Genomic DNA, 21715 nt, shown 5'->3' with positions numbered 1-21715 from the left:
TCCTCATCCAATATGCATAATCTTTTCTTCTCTAATTTGTGAAGAAATTTGATATATAAGGTCCTCTGTTTTGGTTGTAGTGTATTTAAAGTTACAAACACATACTCATTATAGATCTTAGTTATATGTTATATAAGCTCTGAGGTAAAGTGTTATAAACAGTAAAAGTATACATAAAATAAAATATATTTAAAGACCAGGTAATCTATACAAAAAGACAACATTTACCATGGTAGCCCAACATATCTCTGTTATCTGATGACCTGCTTTGTGACTACCATGGTCTGAAAAGATATTCTGCAGTGTCAGTTTGGGTATTGTCATACATTCCCTTAATTGTTATAATTGTTTGCTTCGGAAAAAGTGAAAGTTCCTTTGAAAGGCGCAAATCTGATATGAATTCTTTTCCCTTCTTTTCACATACATGGGGACATTTTGGAGATAGAATTGCATGTATTGCCCAAGTGTTTTCATTTTGTGGAATGTGAAAGAGTCTCACACAGCATCTGAAACACTGAATATAATTCAACGCGACACAAAAAAATCCAGCTTCTGCCCATCGTTTTACACCCAACGCACTTATATTACATGTACATAATGCTTTAAATGTTTCCATTCTAGATTCTAAAGTGCTATACATTTTTTCAAGTTGAGATGCAAAATTAAATTTTTTATTAGCATCATTGAATTGTAAAATTGCATTCTGTATTTCTTCCTCTGATAAAGTTTCTTTGATGAATTTACATTCGGGGTATTGGGAAGCGTGTTTTGTGAGCGGATTTGTATGATATTTTATATTGGTGAGATTAAAGCCACAGGAGTAACACTGTCCATTTAATCCAACTCCTGGGTAGAAAAAACCAGCCTGGGCAATCTTTTGAACCTGATCTAAATCATTTTTAATCCACACTGTAGGAAACGAATTCGTTCTTTCTTCAACACTACTATATCTTTCAAAACGCGGCTGTGCAATATCAGTAACAGCTTTTCGTGTAAATCCGTACCACGCTTTTGGGTAAATGTCCATCAGAAAGTTTTCTTCAGCAGAATCATACTTTCCAGCAACAGAACACACTAATTCCAAAGGTTCAAAGTCACTGTTATAACAAATTAAAGATGAACAAATATTAGAAATATCAGACACGGCTTCCTTGAATCTATCGGAGTTATTATCTAGTATAATCAAAACTTTAGTGTTAGGACTTCTCAAAACGTCTTTTTGTCCCAAAACGTCTACTATTTTGTGATCTTGATGTTTTTGTCGATATCTGAAAAATTCATCCAAGTCGATTTGTACACAGAGATTTTGTGTTGAAATCAATAGACCAAATATTTGTGATTCTAAATGTTTAATGGTCAATCCATGCAAACCTAAAGTCCCAACAATACCATTTTTGCTGAGAACGTTACAATATGGATTAAGCTTTGATCTGATTTGTGATATAAGATCCATAATGGAAACTAATGAATGGTTATAAATGATAGTAGTTTTCAACAGTTTGGATAAACCATTCATTTTAGTTATTGAGCCAGTAGTTATAAAGGTTATAATGTGATCAAAAACCTTCGTGGCATTCCCGTATATATGAATGGCAAACTGAAGAACACATTCAATTGCAAATTTTTCCCTTTCGTTTTGACACAACTGGTCAGATAATATGATAAGTATTTTATCGGGAAATGACTCTAATGTTTCAAGGCTGCCAGATATTGTCTTTCCTGGAAAGTGATATAATGAACAATATTCCAGCTTTTGGTATTCGAAAACAGGAAAAAGTGTTTCTTCTGTATACAAATCTGTCTCATCATATATAATAAACACTTCATACATTCCTTTGTCCGTCGTTTCAATGGACAGTCTTGATATTAAAGAAACTATCTTTCGAAATCAACTCCTTTTTTCAATACGTTTACCCATGTTCAACTGTTTTAACTTTTAACTGTAGCGTCAGATATAGCAAACAGCATTGGAACCTACTTGTTAGGTCTAATAGAACACAAAGTGTGTAAACATTGCAGGAATTGTATGTGTCTGAAAAAAAATGAAATCGTTTTAATAATGGATTTACTAATGTTTCAATCGGTACAATATCAACACTAAGGGTTGACTGGTTTTTATGAGCCTCGCCTCTTCGTCATCATCCATCTGTTGTAATTATTACCGACACACAAGAGGTCTGGACATGATTTGACTCCAATTCAAATAAGGTGCAGGCATATGGCTGCACTATGGAAGAAATTGGTTAGGGGACTATTGTTTGATTAACGACTATTTGCAAATATTTTAATACTTAACACGCGTTAAAAACATTAAATGCACTTTGATACTTTCGTCCTGGAGGAAAACTTGACAGCTTAACAAACACTGAGCGACAGATGCAAAGTGATGACTTGAGGCCTACATAGACACGTAAGCACATTGGAGACGACAAATGCCAATTGACGCCCCTAACACATTCCATATGATCCTGGGTACGACTGGTGCTTTGTGATGACCTCAAGACCTCTAATTAAATTTTGGAGATCCTTTTATGTGATAGTGTCTTATCAAAGTGTATTCTCTTTAACCATGGAACGACTGGTGCCAAATGATAGCTCAACATATACATGTATATACAAACATAGGCTTAATTCAAGCTATTGAACATCCAAACACTACAAGTCTCTCAATTCTTTCTATAAGATGAAGAACCACAATTATTGACCCCATAAAAACCAGAACCAGACAAATTGACTAGACCTGCATTAAATTTAATAACTTCAACAATTTGATAAGGCTGTTGATAACAAAGGCTGGATAAAATTTAACTTTTATTATATAATATAAGTTTGCCCTTTGGGAGTCAGAATCTCAGTTGGGAAAATTTTGCTCCAGGCCCTGTCGACGACACTTGGTATAGTGGGTAGCCAAGCCCCGTGGGCATGGACACTCCGTCAATCAGCTGGAACGCAGAGGATTCAAAAAGGGGATGAAGCGATGCTTCATCTCGTAGCAGGGTGCTACGGAAAGGGGTTGAATTGACGATGGAGAGATGAAAAGTAGTTAATTACTTGGGGGATAAGAAGAGAAATCAACCAGTGGTGAATTTCGTAATGGTCCAAAGCTCAGATGTGAAACAGCTGAGTGACCCCCAAGGAATTGAATAAGGAAAGTTAGTGTAAGGGGATGAAACTTATTATGTAACACCTTGGACACCTTCAATAATTCACTGATAATGAGATAGAAATAATAAAATATATATTTAATCATATGAATCAGTTTTTGAAAAAAGGCAAGCAAATACATGATATTTATAATACACAAACAGGTATGTACATGTGCAAATGTACACTATATAGTATAAAATAAGAATGATAGCAAACATTATCTTACACACAATGTGACATTATGGATAAATACAAGTATCATGATGATAACTTTTGTTGTGCCTTTTTAATGACATTTTTAATATTTCTAATATAGCGACAGTAACTATAAGAATTCCATCTACCTAATGTTTTAATTAAGTGATCCTCAATATTGGATTTTCCAGCTGTTGTAGCAGCTCCAATTCGAAATGAATGTCCATTAATGGAATGAGGATTATATCCACATATACCCAAAAGATGCTTTAACTTGCTAATGAAAAATTCTCTTTCTCGAGCTTTACCCGATTCGTCAATAAATAAAGCACTATCATTTTGAAATTTTAACATGGTTTTCCTTACAACCAAATAATCATGTAAAGCTTTATATGGACAACAATCATGATTTATGTTTGTGAAGTTGAATATCCACACCCATCCCGAAAGGGTCTGTCTTAGATTGCTTTAAATGTAAAATAACACAATCAGAATAAAACAGAACATCAGATATACTTCAATAAGGTGCAGGCATATGACTGCACTATGGAAGAAATTGGTTGGAGGACTATTGTTTGATTAACGACTATTTGCAAATATTTCAATACTTAACACACTTTAAAAACTTTAAATGCACTTGAAACATTAAATATTATTTTTAACACATTTAATAGGTCAAAATATATTTATGTAATGACATGTATGGACATGATTTGGCTCAGTGATTACTATCACACATGTGTAATCGTAATCTCAGTCTGGCTTGAGAAGAGCGTGACTATTAAAATGGATAAACATAAGATTATAAATTAGTGCCGTCATGTAATATATATGTATCAGATGTAGTCTTCTCATATCTGAGTGGCATCAGCCACGAAGATATGAGACGACTACATCTGATTTACATTGAAGTAATAAATGATTATTTTATCTCTTCTCTGGTTCTAAAAGAGCAATTTGTTTTGATAAAAAAAGGAATAGTGTCATTATCTCAAATTTTCCTGATGCAGTAACACTTTCAGGAGATGTTTTATAGTTAAGGATTTGGAATGAAATCTAAAGTGTGTCTATTTATCTGCCATCAAATTGATACCTTATCACTGCTTTTGTATGGATATACGAAACGCTGTAATATCTTGTCTTTTTTCTGGTTTTATTGCCAAAACCTGAACTTTTTGCTTATAAAAGATTACAAACATTTCGATGTAAGTATTCGTTACATAGCATTGTTATCTTTTATTAGCAAAAAGTAAGATTTAATTCCAAATCCATAGCTGTAAAAAACTTCTGAAAGTGTTACTGCATCTGGTAAATGTCAATGTAAAGGGGAATAACTCTATTAAGAGATAACTGACAATTTCAGTCATGTTGACATATTTGTAGATCTTATCTTGCTGATAATTTTCCTTTTCAAAGTTTCTATTTATCTATTATAGTTTTCAAGATAATAGGCAAATAATGCAAAAAAAATGTTAAAAATTATCATCAAAGGGCAATAACTCCAATAACGAGTCGACTGCAGATTTCTGCCATTTTGGCTTATTTGTGGAACTTTTCTTGCTGATCATTTGTGCTATTTAAAGTTTCTATCTATCTATTACTGTTTTCAAGATATTAGGCAGAAATGAGGAAAATATCATTAAATGGCAATAACTTCAATAACGAGTCGACTTAAGATTTCGGCCATTATGCTCATTGGTAGATCTTGTCTTGCTAATCATTTTGGCTATTTACAGTTTCTATCTATCTAATATAGTTTTTAAGATATAAGGCTGAAACGCAAAAAAATGGTAAAAATCGTCATTATAGGGCAATAACTCTAATAAGGTGTCGACTGAAGATTTCAGCCATGTGAGACTTATTTGTAGATCTTGTCTTGCTGATCATTTTTGCCATTTAAAATTCCTGTCTATCTATTTTAATTTTCGAGATAATAGGCAAAAAGTTTAATGGTAAAATTGATCTTTTAAGGGCTATAACTCATATAAGAAGTCGTTTGACAGTTTTGACGTGAATAAACAATAGGTCAACATTCTGAACATTTTTGCTCCTGTCAGATTTTCTGTATTCATAGCGGTTTTCAAAATAATAAGCAAAACTTGCACTTTACTCTTATGTTTTATTTTTAGTCATGTCGGCCATCTTGGTTGACTGGCGGGGTCATCGGAAATATTTTTTAAACTAGATACCCCAATAGTGATTGTGGCCAAGTTTGGTTAAATTTGGCCTAGGAGTTTCAGAGGAGAAGATTTTTGTAAAAGTTAACGATGACGACGACGGACGCCAAGTGATGGGACAAGCACTCTTGGCCTTTCGGCCAGGTGAGCTAAAAATGATGAAATTAGCATTTGTGCGATTTAGAGGTGAGATATACTTTAAGCTTAAAAATGTTCTCATGAAGAATTAAAGGGAGAAATGATCAATATTTCAAACGGTCAATGATTTGACATGATCTGTTATGGAAACTTATAAACAACATATTGTAATTTCACATATATTTTACTGAATATAACATGTTTTAACTTAAACTGATGTCTGATTTTTATGAATATGGGAGACTTTCTAAAATGAAAATTGTATGAAAACATAGTTTGGACTTTTTTTTATAGCAATTAAAAAATTACTACCTATCACATATCGAAAGACTATTTACAATAATAATAATATTAACTGCGAGTACTCTCAGATCTGTACTTAGTGTCTTTTTGTTGTGGGGATGTATAAGTACCCGTCCACGTCTACTCTGTGTTTTTGTTAGATGTATTTCTATTTATCTGATGAGTTAAGCCTTTTTCAACTGATTTTTATAGTTTGTTCTTATGTTGTACTGTTACACCACTGTCCCAGGTTAGGGAGAGGGTTGGCGCCTTCAAACTAGTTAAGTTTTTAATTTTCTAAAACATAAAATGCATATGAATATTATTTTTCTAGGGCATCCACCATTTTCTACATCAGGAAATGCCTGTACCAAGTCAGGAATATGACAGTTGTTTTCCATTCGTTTGATGTGTTTGAGCTTTTGATTTTGCCATTTGATAAGGGACTTTCCGTTTTGAATTTTCCTTGGAGTTCGGTATTTTTTTTATTCTACTTTTTGTCTTAAAACTTTTCCAGATACACAGGTTGGTCTGTTCATTTTGAGATGAAAACGTAGCCATTTTAGCCAAAGGGTCCACACGAACCTTAATGATAACTTGTTCAAAGTGGATGGCTACAAACTTCGTCGGCGAGATAGAAACAAACAAGGTGGTGGTATCATGTTATTTATCAATTCTGACTTTCCATCTAGTCGTAGAGCTGACAAAGAGTCTGATAATTTAGAGAACATTAGTTTAGAGGTAAAACATGTCAAGCTATGTATGACATATGTGATATTTTCAACATCAGAATTAATATTAAAACCAACTTGTTTTTTGAAAGGTTCTAAACCCTCTCTTGTCGATGTAATACTCACAAACAAGGAAAATATGTGTTTTAATACCCATAATTTATCTTCAGGTACTAGTGATTGTCATAATCTTATATCAGTTACAATCAAGGATGAAGTTCATGCCCCAAAACAGCAAAAAAATTCATATAGAAGTTATAGAAATTTTGATGTAGATAAATTTAACACAGATCTAGACCAAATAAAAACGCCACTAACAGAAAATGTCACTACTTCTGAACAGTTAAACAATGCATACAGTGAATTTGAAGATATGTTCATAAATATCCTGAACAAACATGCACCAATTAAAACAAGACAACCAAGGAAACAACCATTACCATGCATGAATAGTGAACTTAGACGAGCCGTATATCGCAAACACATGCTGTACACACAATTTACAATGCATAAAGATTCAAAAACATTAGAAAAATATAGAAAACAACGAAACCTTGTTACAAAACTTAAATAAGTGTCCATGAAAAACTATTTTTTAGAAAGTTGTTCAGGTTGGGCCAAAAACAGTAATATTTGGACAACAAATAATCTATAAAGCCGTTTTTCTAAAAAAAATGTAAAAATGGTGATGTGATATTCGACCTACCATCTCTTGCTAGTATATTGCAAATAAAAGATCATAATTGCACAAACACAATTTGATTTTCAGAAAACAACAACAGAAAAAGTAACAAAAATTATAAAAAATATAACATTAAAAAAGCTACTGGAGCAGATGGAATACCAGCAAAAGTAGTGAAATATTGTAAACCTGTAATCGTGCCTCAGTTAAAAACATTAATAAAATTATCTGTAGAAACTGGTGTATTTCCTGATAGACTTAAGCAGGCTCAAGTTATACCACTGCACAAAAAAAATCCAACCAACTTGACAAAGCCAACTATAGGCCTGTCAGTGTTCTACCTATTTTTTCTAAAATTTATGAAAAGGTGTTTGAAATACAACTTGGTGATTTTTAAAAAAATATATTTCATCCTTATCTATTTGCTTTGAGACCTGGCCATGGGTGTCAGACCACACTGTTCTAATGGACCTTTCAAAGGCTTTTGATTGCCTACCACATGAAATTCGGCTTGATAAATTATTAGCATATGGTGTCTCTTCTCATTCGATTTCACTACTACAATCTTATTTGTCAAACAGGAAACAGCAAATTGGAATAAGTAGTATTCTTAGGAGTTGCGCTGATATTCATAAGGGGGTTCTAACCGGCCCCCTACTTTTCAATGTTTTTGTATGTTACTGTAAGCCAGATTATGATATTTTAATTTCTATTTTAGAATATGAATCACATAAACTTATTGAATGGTTCAAAATTAATAAAATGCAGACAAACCCTGACAAATTTCAGGTTCCAGCAGTTGGGAAAAAGACATATAACAAAAATCCATGAAAATGTATTCAAAGTGCTGATCTTTTTGTGTGAGTCAATTGTCAAACTTCTTGGCATTGACAATGATTATCAGTTTAATTTTGATACTCGTATCAGTAAAATATGCAGGAAGGCATCTAAGTAACTTAATATTTTAAAATATTTTGAAACTTATTTGAACAAGCTAAGTAAGCTTACTATATTTATTTTGAGCAATTTCAATTTCTGCCCTTTGGTATGGCATTTCTGTACTGAGAAAAATAAAAATAAAAAAAAAAATAGATAAAGAGCAAGAAAGAGCACTAAGGTTTGTGTATGAAGATCATTCAAGCTCATACCAACAGTTGCTTGAAAAGGCTAAGATGCCTTCACTGCATATTAAAAGACAAAGACCAATGGCAATTGAAACTTTTAACATAGTTAATAAATTAGCACCTGTCTGTTTACATGAAAGATTGTAAATATTCTTTCAGATATAGTAATACACTGGATATTCCACATGTAAAATCAACACAATTTGGTAAGAAAAAATTTAGATTTTTAGCTGCTACTCTGAGGAACAGCCTACATGTCCATTTTCACTATTCAAGAGCCGTATACAGTCCTGGAATGGATCGGAATGCCGTTGTTCTGCATGTAAATAAGTTTTTCATGTATTATTGTTTAGTCAAAGCTCTAAATATTTGCATTATGCCTTAAATTTTGCATGTGTGCTTTATTTTTTATTAATTATTTTTGCTTAACTTTTAGTTGTGCTTTAATTTTAGTTTTGCTTTAATTTTAGTTATGCTTCAGTTTTGGTATGTTTAGATGTGTAGTTTAGTAGTGCTTTGCATGTATTTCAATATACCTGTGCATTGAAATATCTGCTGCTTATTTATCTTATCTGCATACTTTCTGTTTTAATGTTGTGTATATGTTATTTGTATTCGGCAAAAAGCTCTCAAGAGCTTATGTTTGTATTGTTATATGTGAAACGAATAAACATAAAACTTTCATATTCGTATCGTATTCGTATTCATGCACATTTAAACTGAATACAAAATAAAATAAAATCTCATATTACGTGCTTCTCTTTGTGTCCGCTGTCTTTAAACAGACTAAAAACGACGTACAATTTTTAGGCTTCTTGTACTTATCGTCCTGAAAATGCATGAAATAGCTGCCAACAATCAATCAATACAATTTATACAGTTATCTTCAATGGTTGATCGACCTAATTATCCTTTTCATACTAACACACGTATTATTATATCATGCAAAACCACTGCTACTATATAAGATTGTGATGGTATGAACAAGAACACGTTTGATAAAGGAAAACTATCTAAAATCTTAATAATTTTATAATCTTTCTTCAAAATATGTAACAAAACAATGAAAAAGGCGGGTCCATATCCTATAAGCTCTTGCAGTTTCTGATATCTATAAAAAAAGAACAAGACATGTGATTACGTGAATAATGTACACCATTACATATACAACTTCTTTGACAGTTAGATCTGATGCCAATTAATGCCTTACTTGTACATGCATTTATTTCATCTTTTTAATGTCCCCGGGGTTCATTCTCGTAATTCAAAATGAAATTTAAATATTCTTTTTGTTTCATTTATGTTCGTACTCACCATCGCAACAGAGCGGCGGTAAATTCCAACAACAGCTTCCAACGCAGTAATGTCATTTTATTGATTCATTGCCAAAACACACTTATCATCAGTCTGATATCCAGTTGAAATTAAACAAAATAGACAGAACTCTTTATTATAAACTTTTGTTAACATACAATAGCCTGTATGAGTCATGCGTCTATATCGATATCAAGGTTTATCATATTATTACATAATCACTTAGAATTTGATAACTATTTTACAAATTCCCTATTATGATGTCAGGGATTATCAAGTGTCGGTTAGTGTATGGAAAGGTATATACTACGAAATTTAGAGCGAGGGGCTTGCCCCGAGCTCTTAATTTCATAGTACTAGTATATACCTTTCCATACACTATCCAATTTAGCACATATTTACAACTTGAGTAATCCTGTAATTAGTCTATTGATATGTTTTTTGGCTGACTAAGTGTAGCTCATTTACGTAGTTTTGTAAATCTACTCACTAGTATCATTGTAAAATATTGAATCCAGAATGAAAAGATGGTAGCTGCTGGTGTAAGTATGTTTATTGACATAAAGCGGTGTTTTTTTTTTATACATGTACTTCTTCACATGGTAAGATGACAAAATAAATTGACTAAAAGCAGGCAATAATTAAATTGCAGTGGAAGCTTTACATTCTTGAAAACATTTTTTTCAATTTCACATAAAAACTAAAACTATAATAAATTTTACACATATAGATAGTTTGCAGTGGCGGATCCAAAAAGGGGGAGGGGGAGTTCAGGAGGGGGATGGAAAACGCCCTTTTTGTGATGATCAATGCTTTTGAATGAGGACATACAGTTGGACCCCCCCACCTTTATTTCGGGTTGGAACCCCTTTTAAAAATGACTGGATCTGCCCTGGTATGTACCCATAGGTAGTCTAGTGGATAGTTTTCATGCATGAAATATTTGTCACTCGACATTAAGCAACCAATAATCAATCAATTCATGACGAAATAGATCAAATTGCTTTATTTTCCCTTCACAAGGTTTCATGGTTCACTCTTTTTTGTGTACAAAGTAATTGCATGGAAGATAAATGATTACAATTTTCAGATGGCGTTGTACTCTAATCAAGGTTGAAAAATCATATTTGTTACTCTTTATTTAAATGAAAGAAACTTTTAATCGTCAAAAATATTTTTAGATCCTCAGATTAAATAGTAGGATGTTAAAAATCAATTTGAAAACTACTTACAAACTATTTAGTTTAATTTGGAACACAGCATTTATTTCAAAATAGCCAGTAGCATTTTTTTTTTTAATATCTTGATTACGATACAATGAAATCTTACCCTTGTGGTCATTCATGCGTAGTTACTTAGTACATGGAAAAGGTATGTACTTAGTACTATAAAAATTAGAAGGCAAATATAAGCAATATGATTGGACGAGAAGTTGTAAGTATGTGCTAATAATACAAAGATCATTTGTTAATAAAGATAAATCAAATATTGACAAATGAATCATCTGTACTTCGTATCCTTTTACTGTTTTAATTCCGTATCCATTTGTCAAACTTGAGGTGAACAGTTTTTCCTGTAAACAAATGTCTAATTAAAATGAAATTTATACTACCAATATTCCTATTAATAGTGAAAACTGTACATGTGTTGTTGGCTAAAAGCCGGTGTCAAATATACATTCTTGTTCTGAATATGTAAATGTACAGTGCATGTACTTTTTGGTAAAACACATGGAGATGAAAAGTTATGGAACATCAGTTTTATGTTTTCCGTATACCAATAAACAATGAATTCAAACGGAGAGACCTAACGCAACTTAATGTACAGAAAAATAAGCAGAATGCATGCTTGTCAGATCGAACAAAATTTTGAGAAGGTAAACATTGGCTGAAGGTTGCACTTCTGTAAATATAGACAATGCAATTTCCCATAGGAACTCCTTTTACGGCTAAAACTTAGCCACTTTTACTATGAAGTTTCGTAAAAAAATATATCCTAGAATGGAAAGTTCATATGCACTACAATTTTTTTCAAAAGTCAAAATATAGGGCTGTGCGGCATATTTTCAACATTTATATGCCCCGTATTTCTAAGAGTTTAAACTTATACGAAAATTCTGTACTACCCCTCCCTTCACTTTGGATCTTCCTCAGAATTCAATTTTGCCGCTATCCATGTGTATTTATACTGGTAACATTCCCAATTTATGTTTCTATCAGATGAAACATAGAGATCATATCTGGGAACCAGTACGTAAACAAAACAAAATATCTATGAATATTATATATCTCCCTAAATGAGGCGTGGCTTGTGAAACAGTTGTATTTACAAAGTGTAACCTGTTATGTTTAGATACCGGTTATGCATGTTGATCATCCGTTTCACAGATGATAGCGGATATGTTCCTTAAGTTCTAATGACAATCCCGCCCCCTTTCCCGAATGTGACCTTCCGAGATTAGTACTAACACGAGCAACATGACGGGTGCCACATGTGGAGCAGGATCTGCTTACCCTTCCGGAGCACCTGAGAACACCCACATTTTTTTGTGGGGTTCGTGTTGCTAAGTCTTTAGTTTTCTATGTTGTGTTTTGTGTATAATTGTTTGTCTGTTGGTCTTTTTCTTTTTTAGCCATGGCGTTGTCAGTTTATTGTCGACTTATGAGTTTGAATGTACCTTTGGTATTTCGTGTTGCTCAGTCTTTAGTTTTCTATGTTGTGTTTTGTGTATAATTGTTTGTCTGTTGGTCTTTTTCTTTTTTAGCCATGGCGTTGTCAGTTTATTTTCGACTTATGAGTTTGAATGTACCTTTGGTATTTTTCGCCTCTCTTTGATCACGGAAAGGGTGACTTCAAAAATACCGTTTGCCTTTTTAAAATGTTAACACCTGTTTCTAATGGCATTTAACAGTTGCGGATACGATACTTGATTTTGAAAGACAACCTTTAGAGTGGGACTTAAGAAGTGTATGAATTAACTTCCAAATCAGAAAAGATATGATTAAATAGAAACAATGGAAATAAGCTAAAATGCATCACATCGAATGTATTGCAACCAGATTTGCCAAATATAAACCAAAAAGTTCAAACAACAACGTTCTTAATTAAAAAGAAAATCGGTCGCAGACCCACAAAACTTGTCTAATGACAAACGGAATGAACTGACTTGACGAGGGTTTACTTTTTCAAACATGATTGTACATTGTAATTGATAAATGCTCAATAGATATAAGAAGATGTGGTATGAGTGCCAATGAGACAACTCTCCATCCAAGTCAAAATTTATAAGAGTATTTATAGGTCAAAGTACGGTCTTCAACACGGAGCCTTGGCTCACACCGAACAGCAAGATATAAAGGGCCCTAAAAATTACTAGAATGAAACCATTCAAACGGGAAAACCAACGGTCTAATCTATATAAAAAATGAGAAACGAGAAACACGTATGAACCACATCAACAAACGACAACTACTGAACATCAGATTCCTGACTTAGGACAGGTGCAAACAATTGCAGCGGGTTTAAACGTTTTAATGGTACCAAACCTTCACCTTCTTTCTAAAACAATAACGTTACATCACAACATAGAAAGACACACTATAAAATATCAACTGAAATGGCTTAACTCAATCAAAGGACATATTAACACCAGTGAACATACACTGAACAAATAAATTTGACCTATGATACAATGTAAATGCAAAATAAATAAACTAAGGGAAGAATAATAAAAGTAACATGTTATACCGCTGGCCTCAGACCACAATTAATTTGCCTATACATTCTTTGTAAAAATAATGACATATAAAAAAAATTACACCGCTTCAAACAAAATGACATTTGCTCCACATGAAGATCATCCTTTTCTCAGGAAAATATTACAATGCCAGAAAAATCCATCAGTGCTTTCGTCCGTAACACCTCAATACACATCCATGGGGTTCACCTAACCAACGAAAAGAAAGTAAACACCAAAAATTTGACCTTTGAACTGAAGACAATTTACAACTTTCAATTTCAAATATTCAAGTTTTGGGTATCATAGCAATTCATTCAAACACTATTCTACCAAAATTAACCAAGAAACACTCACTTTTGCAAATAAAAAGCACAGTAAAAAATTATGGAAGAAATTACCTATTTTTACTATAGGAACTATACATTCCTAGACCACGAGCAAAGGGAATTAATTGTGGTCTGAAGCCTATTAGACCAACTTTTTTTCATCTAGTCCTACAAAAATTCATACGAACAATGGAAAATGTGTATCGAAGAACTTTACCAACTTATTTGCCATTTAAAGACGTATTAAAAAAGTTACACCATATTTTATGACACAACCCATGTTCACAAATATCTTATCAGTAGAAAGCAATAAAGACGAGTTAGCCCAGCAATGTTAATTTTGAAAAGTTGAATAACTTTCCCATTTGTTAGAATATCTTTATAAAATAAAATTTAGCATGATGAAATAGGTTTCTAGATTTAGACATAATGTTCATTTTATGGTTTTAAAACAATTTTAAAGAGAAATAAATTATAAGAGAAATACCATAAGAAAACAATGTTTTTAATTTTAAAAATTTAATAAAAAATAGAAATCAATCTTTTTTCTCCATAATTCTTTCATAAAAAATTCAACAAACATATAACGAAGAAAAACATTCTAAATTTATTTCAACTTTAACAAAAATTATGGTTTTAGGAAAGCACCATTTTAAAGTAGTTTCTTTCTTTTCGCATGTATTATAACAACCACTAGATGAGATTTTTTTTTCTGTAAAACATAAAAATTATACATTTTAAGTTGTATAGGAACATTTTCTAAGTAATATTCTAATTTTTAATTTAAAAAAGATGAATTCTAGTCTAGCAGGTATATGATTTTTTTTCAATTAAAGTTAAAAATGTCCTTTTCAAATTTTGTTCTGAAAATAAAATTCAAAATTAAATTCCATTTCATTTACATTTAAGTAAATATATGTTTTGATAGACTGACTAATCCTAAATAAAACATATGTTATCAACCAATATGGAAATAATGTTTGTTTAATATGAAAAAAATGATTCTTAAAGGATGCCCCCTGCTCAGACTACAATAAGTGTACATACAACTGCGGTCACTTAATTCTTAATTAATCTAGATAAATGTATCAAACATCACTTGAAGGCATTTACATAATAGGAACAATAAATAGTTTGTAACTAACATTCAGCATCAAACTTCTTAAAGTGATTTTTAACTGCTGACTTAAAAAAATTTAATCGTCATCATGTTCAAAAATGGTAATTCTCCATGGAATAAAAAGAAATCTGGTTTATCGAATCACAAACAACCTAAAAAATCAGCTTTCACAAAAGGTCACACTCCATGGAATAAAGGTACTGAAGTTTCCTGGAACACTGCTAAAACTAACACTACCTATGAGCGCATGGAATCCAATGAGTATGATCTTGTCGTCAAACCAAGAATGGATGGGATGCTATTAACAACTCCAGACTGCGAAGGAAATTCTGGTCCGATGTGTATCTTGCGACCAAAGAAGACTCCAACTGTTGATCTGAAAACAGAAATAAAGAACAATTTATTTGATGGAATGAGTATTATCGACAATGAGAAACTAATGACAATGATTAACAATGCAGTACATCTACATTCAATAAAATCTGAACCTTGTGGTCCACCGTCATTTGCATACTATAACATTCAGAAGTGGGGAGTATGTTGGAAGTTTCAAGTTTACTGTGTCCGTTGCCAATTTATTACACCAATGTACAAACTGTACAAAACTATACCATCTCAGAAGCCAGGTCCAGATCCAGCAGCTGCAAATGTTGGTTTTGCTCTAGGCATCCAAGAGACAGCAATTGGAAATACTAGAGCACAACAACTACTTTCAAATATGAATTGTTCACCACCATCAAAAAGTAGTATGCAAAGAACATCAAACAAAGTGTCTGATAAATTAGTTGAACTTAACCAAGATGACATGGCTGAGAAGTTGGAGATAGTTAAAGCTGTCAATAGAAAGAGAGGAGCCCCTGAAAATGAAATAAACCTAACTGTCGATGTGCGTTACTCAAGTAATACTATAACAAGCAAAAAGAAACCTGGTCAGAATGCAAATCAAGCATGTGCAGTCGGCATTAAGACAGTGACAGATCGAAAGTACATTGTTGCAACCGCATCATTAAATCAGATGTGTTGGACCGGAGCATGGTTACGCGGCAAGGGATTTACAATTGAATGTCCAAATGGACATCAAGAGTGCACGGCTGATCTACATCGTGCAGCTCCATTGTCAGAGTATGAACTTGGGAAAAAGATTGGTAACCAGCTAGCTGTACAAGGAATTCTTGTAAAGTATGCAACAACAGATGGTGATGGTAGATCTGCAAATGGAATAAATGATGCCATTCAAGCTCTGCATCCAATGTGGAAGGTAGAGCGGCTAGCAGATCCTATCCATCTGGGAAACGGGCAATTTCGTGCAGCTATGCGTGCCAATTTCAGTGACAATATGTTCGGTTGCAGGACAAAAGAGCAAAAGAAAATAATTCAAAAGCTTTTCAGCCAGGACATAAAAGCTAGGTCTTCATTGATTACCAGTCATCTCATGGAAGTGTATGGCCGTGACATTCAGAAGATATCAGAAGACTTACCAAAAGCTTTCGAAGCTACCATGAGGTGTTATGATGGCGACTGTTCTATGTGCAGTACCAATTCCATAGTCTGTGCTGGTGCCGAGACCAAAAACTGGTGGAATCGTTCAATATTTCTGTCCTCATATCAGATCACACGCCTGCAAATGAATGAAAATGATAAACATTTGTTATTTGAAATTTTAAAAATGAAACTAAGTATCAACGCTCTAGACAGTATGAAACTGTATGACAATACGAACAAAAATGAAGCTACGCATAGGGCCATAAGTGCAAATTTGCCTAAAAATGTGTACTTTAGCAGAAACATGAAAGGTCGACTTGCGGCTACTGTCCACCGTAGTAACAATTCCCCTGGCACATCAACAAAAATGAAGTGTGTCAGACTGGGTATTGAACTTAGTAACCGGACAAATGCCTTCCTGGACAGTACCGATCGAGAATGTGCATACCAGAAAGAATATCAAAAGAGAGAAGAGGTACAGCACCGTAAACTTTCACAAAAGGCAGAAAACTTAGTTGTGCATAAAACATTCAAGGACTTAAATGAAGCAAACATTTGTGATGTATATAAAAAAGGTCAACTTGATCCTGTACTGGATGACCATGCCAGTTGTGTAAAGAAAAGACTTTAATGATGTAAAGTCACATATGGTTTTCAATTTCACTTAACTGAATATGACTGTGATTATAATTTGGTTTTAAACATGTCAGTGAACTATTAAAAAGACTGATATTATTTCACAATTATTCTAAATTCATTGAATGATAAAATGTGTCAGCAAATTCATGTATACTTATCATGTTTAATTATCAAATAAGTAAAAATTAAATTATTTATTTACTCAAATTATTATTTGCCATCTTCAGTTCAATTTTACAAGGATGAAGAGGAAATGGGTGTCCTAAACATTTCCCAACAGACACACAAGTCATTCTGCTATTGTTGAATCCATGTGGTTCAAGTGATAAATGGTCAGTATTTATGCACTTTGAATTGTGACACAGATGTGACACAAGTAGCCCTTGGAAGTAAAATTTTTTGTGCTTTATCATGTAGGCAAGTCTGTCAACATGAATTTTTGTCCATCCAATGGCATTTGGGAATTTGCAATTTAAAACTCCATATTTGCCATTGGATGTACAAGCCCCAGTCCAAATATTACATTCTCCATTTTGGCCAAGCATGGCATTTTCATACAATTTAGTCAGATATTTTTCAAAAAATGCCTCCATTTTAACTTTGTAAAGTTTAAGGGTCATGTCAGTGGACACAAGAGTATGAATCTGCACACTGAAAATAATTTTGTGACCTTATTTTTTACAAATTAATCCTACAATTATATTAAAAATCATATTTTTGAAATTAATTAAATTTCAAATTTAAATTTCTCCTTCAACTTATATCAAAGGAAAGCCCTTTTCATTACGATTCTAAAACAGTGATTGTTATTCAAATACTGTAAAAAATAAGGTCAGAAAGTCATTTTTTTGTGTGCAATCAACACCCGTCTCCTAGGCCTCAGACCACAATTAATTTGCCTATACATTCTTTGTAAAAATAATGACATATAAAAAAAATTACACCGCTTCAAACAAAATGACATTTGCTCCACATGAAGATCATCCTTTTCTCAGGAAAATATTACAATGCCAGAAAAATCCATCAGTGCTTTCGTCCGTAACACCTCAATACACATCCATGGGGTTCACCTAACCAACGAAAAGAAAGTAAACACCAAAAATTTGACCTTTGAACTGAAGACAATTTACAACTTTCAATTTCAAATATTCAAGTTTTGGGTATCATAGCAATTCATTCAAACACTATTCTACCAAAATTAACCAAGAAACACTCACTTTTGCAAATAAAAAGCACAGTAAAAAATTATGGAAGAAATTACCTATTTTTACTATAGGAACTACATTCCTAGACCACGAGCAAAGGGAATTAATTGTGGTCTGAAGCCCGCTATGAAATGTTAAACAATTTAAGAAAAACAATATGCTCGAACAAAAATATCAGCCATTTGCAATTACTTTAAACACAGGTAAATGAAAATAATTTTGTTGTTAGTTATACGTGTACAGTTCAAATAGAGAAAGGAAATATTTTTACAAAATAAATAATTTTGAAGTTCATAGTACGAAGTGAAAATTTATAGTAATACCAAACACTTATCAAAGCTGGTATACAGACAAGATATAACCCTGAATAACATTAAATAACAAAAAAGCATCACAATTAGTATCAACAGGTCAAGTAAACAAGAAAGTACGATTTGAGAGTACTCGCAGTTACTGACAGCTAGTTAAAAGCCAAAAACAATTAATAATAAAAAAACATGCATCAGAGGCTGTTTATCAGTTCACAATTCAAATTTTGAAAATGATGATAATGATAAAACAAGCAAGTCTTTGATTTCGAGGGTGTTTTGTAGCATCTATTAAACTTTCTAACCATTCATCACATATGATATACCAATGGCAATTAGAAGAAAGAAAGTTGAACATCTAAACAAAAATCCAAAAGCACTACATTAAAATGTAAAAATGATTACTACCTAACACCAGGTTTGAACTTATGTGCTCAGGAAGGGTATTCAATTCATAACACTGTGAAGTTCCAGAAATATTTAATGTGCCTTGACTGTGAATGTTGCTCTCCAAAGTCTTATAGGATTGTAAATATGTTTATTTCATCACCTTGGACTTTGAAGATTTGACTGTGGTATTCTGCAGCAGTTGGTTAACATTTCTGACCAGCTGACTAGTTTTGTTTGATAAAACAAATTGCAATTTGGTCAGAATTGTGATGAATTGCAACAGGTGGAGAGCAACACTTACAGTCGAGTGACCGTACGAATTAATAAAACAACTACCTAATAATGTGTTAATATATAAAATTACATGGATTTGTGATTTAAAAGCGCATGGAACAAACAGTATTGATTCGAATATGGGACGAGATTAAACTTCTTAACATATCCTACACTTTTTAAACCAGTACAGCAGAAGAATGCAAAGGACGAGCAGTTACTTCCAAACGCAAGTAACTCAAATCTATTTTATGTCTAGCTCTTAATCATCCAATTCTTGAAAAAAACAAGTTGTGGTTAAATTTAACACAAGACTAACCAAAATCTCCGAATAAAATCATACATTAAGATATGACATACGACAAATGGCTCTGATTTGCGAGTTGATCTTTTCAGATTAGCTTTAATTTATTTACATAAACCATTCATGTATTCTTTTTCTGTTCAATCAATAGTAATTGCTAATTTGTCCATTGTCATAATATCGAGAGTATTTGTATGTTAGCAAAATATATGTCTATTTCACCTGTTATTCTTGAGATGTAGTGCCATTTTCAGAGTAACACCATACCAAAATTTACATATGATAAAGAAGACTCACGATACACTATTACAAGTGATTTGAATACACAGTGTTCCTTTTAAAGCAGAGAAAAGAGTTAGGTCAATATTTCCTGAATTTGTTTCACTCCGTGTCCCATTTTTCGAAAATACTTCAATTTTGTTCAAAATTTTTACAGCAGGTATCTGTGTTTTTTCAGGCTATAAAAACATCCAAGATATGTAAATGAGTAAATATAGCAAAAGTGAATAAGTCTGAACCACAACCAATATTCTTTTTGGAACTAAAGCTGTTATCTATTTTTCAGTTTCTTACTAATTAACATTGGTTCACGATGTCCTGTATTTTTTTTTTTACAAAAACCTATTAATTTTGTTATACAATATTGAAATTATCTTTAACAACAATATATAGCACTGTCTTAAGAACTTCTTTTTCCTAAAGAATTAGGCAAGAGAACTTCAACTACAACTGCATTAGGGGAATTGGGAAGATACAAAAAAATGCTTGAAGGGTTTTAAAATATATTTGAATCGAAGATGGATTTAGATGACGCATTTACCATGAAATTTAAACAGAAATATTCTCGTGTTTGGAAATCGGAACTTTTTAATGATTGACACAATAAACAGAGTGGTGATAAATTAAGATCTTACAAATTATTTAAGGACAATATTTCTATGGAAATTTTGCATTGATCTAAAATGAAGAAGAAAGGCGACTGCTCCCTTAGTTTAGAGTCAGTGCACATAGATTAGAAGAGTGGAGGATATAATCGGTAAATTATAGAACATTGAAGTTGAGGATGAAATACTGTTTTGGAAAAAAAAAGATCAATTTATATCATAGAAATTAACAGTATGAAACAAACTTTAAAAACCTCTCACATAAATCAAAATTAATATTTTCATCCGAAGATCATGTTATGATTAGATAGGGGGTTTATTATTGTGTACATTATACCAGAAAAGAATATACTACTCAGTAAAACCAGAAGTCAATCTCTAGTCCAAGTAATTGACCTCTGGTATAACACAGATTACAATGTAGTTACCAGTCGTTTGCCCATCTATATATAAAAAAAGACAGCAGTTCTATTGCGCCAATTGTTATTTTTAAGATGTATCATTTGCGCCAAATATTATTTATTTTGATTCAAATTACAGTGTCGTCAGATAGTTAAATGGGATACTTTTCTGCATTGTGAGCTAAAACGCCAACTAGACATACATAAAGATGGAAAAGTACAAGCTTATTAAACATTCCGGTGTAATTTTGTAATTATAAGTCAATTACACCATTTTTGGGGCAATAAAATTTCCTACTTGATAAAGAATATCTGCTCACAAATTTAAGCTAAGCCTGCACTGAACATAAGAAGAATTATGTACTTTGTCTCATCGTCCCATGATGACCATTGCTGCTTAACATAGATTCTATTATCTTGTAATAATGCACTTTCTTTTCAAAGTTTTTTTGTTTTAGTTTGAGAGTTTGATTGAAGAACAAGTAGGAATTTATTTTGCCTTTAAGGATCGACTCTTAGTACTTACTGTTACAGTAGATAAGTCACAAATAAAGGCAACAGTAGTATACCGCTGTTCGAAACTCATAAATCGATTGAGAAAAAAACAAAATCGGGTTACAAACTAAAACTGAGAGAAAAACATCAAATATAAGAGGAGAACTACGACACAACAGAAACACAACATTAAAATGTAACACACACAGAAACGAACTATAATATAACAATGGCCATTTTCCTGACTTGGTACAGGACATTTTAAGAAAAAAATAGTGGGTTGAACCTGGTTTTGTGGCTAGCCAAACCTCCCGCTTTTATAACAATATTAAATATAACATTAAAATGACAACATTACA

General features: G+C 32.5%; 2 protein-coding genes across 2 annotated transcripts in view; one reads left to right on the top strand and one right to left on the bottom strand.

Moving 5' to 3' along the window:
• The window catches only part of LOC127730205 (vesicle-associated membrane protein 4-like), a 64458-nt gene that overhangs the window by 25398 nt on the left and 17345 nt on the right, over positions 1 to 21715 (top strand). The gene's annotated exons all lie outside the window — the stretch shown is intronic.
• LOC127730189 (uncharacterized) lies at positions 169 to 9949 on the bottom strand. The gene is made up of 2 exons (XM_052238464.1): positions 9791 to 9949; positions 169 to 2032 (listed from the first exon to the last, which is right to left on the bottom strand). Exon 2 carries the CDS (start codon positions 1829 to 1831, stop codon positions 275 to 277), a length of 1557 nt encoding a protein of 518 aa, XP_052094424.1. The 5' UTR covers positions 1832 to 2032; positions 9791 to 9949; the 3' UTR covers positions 169 to 274.

This window comes from Mytilus californianus, unplaced genomic scaffold (genome assembly GCF_021869535.1).
Source record: "Mytilus californianus isolate M0D057914Y unplaced genomic scaffold, xbMytCali1.0.p SCAF_2, whole genome shotgun sequence".
In the NCBI taxonomy this organism is placed as follows: domain Eukaryota; kingdom Metazoa; phylum Mollusca; class Bivalvia; order Mytilida; family Mytilidae; genus Mytilus; species Mytilus californianus.
This window is presented reverse-complemented; position numbering and strand designations above follow the sequence as displayed.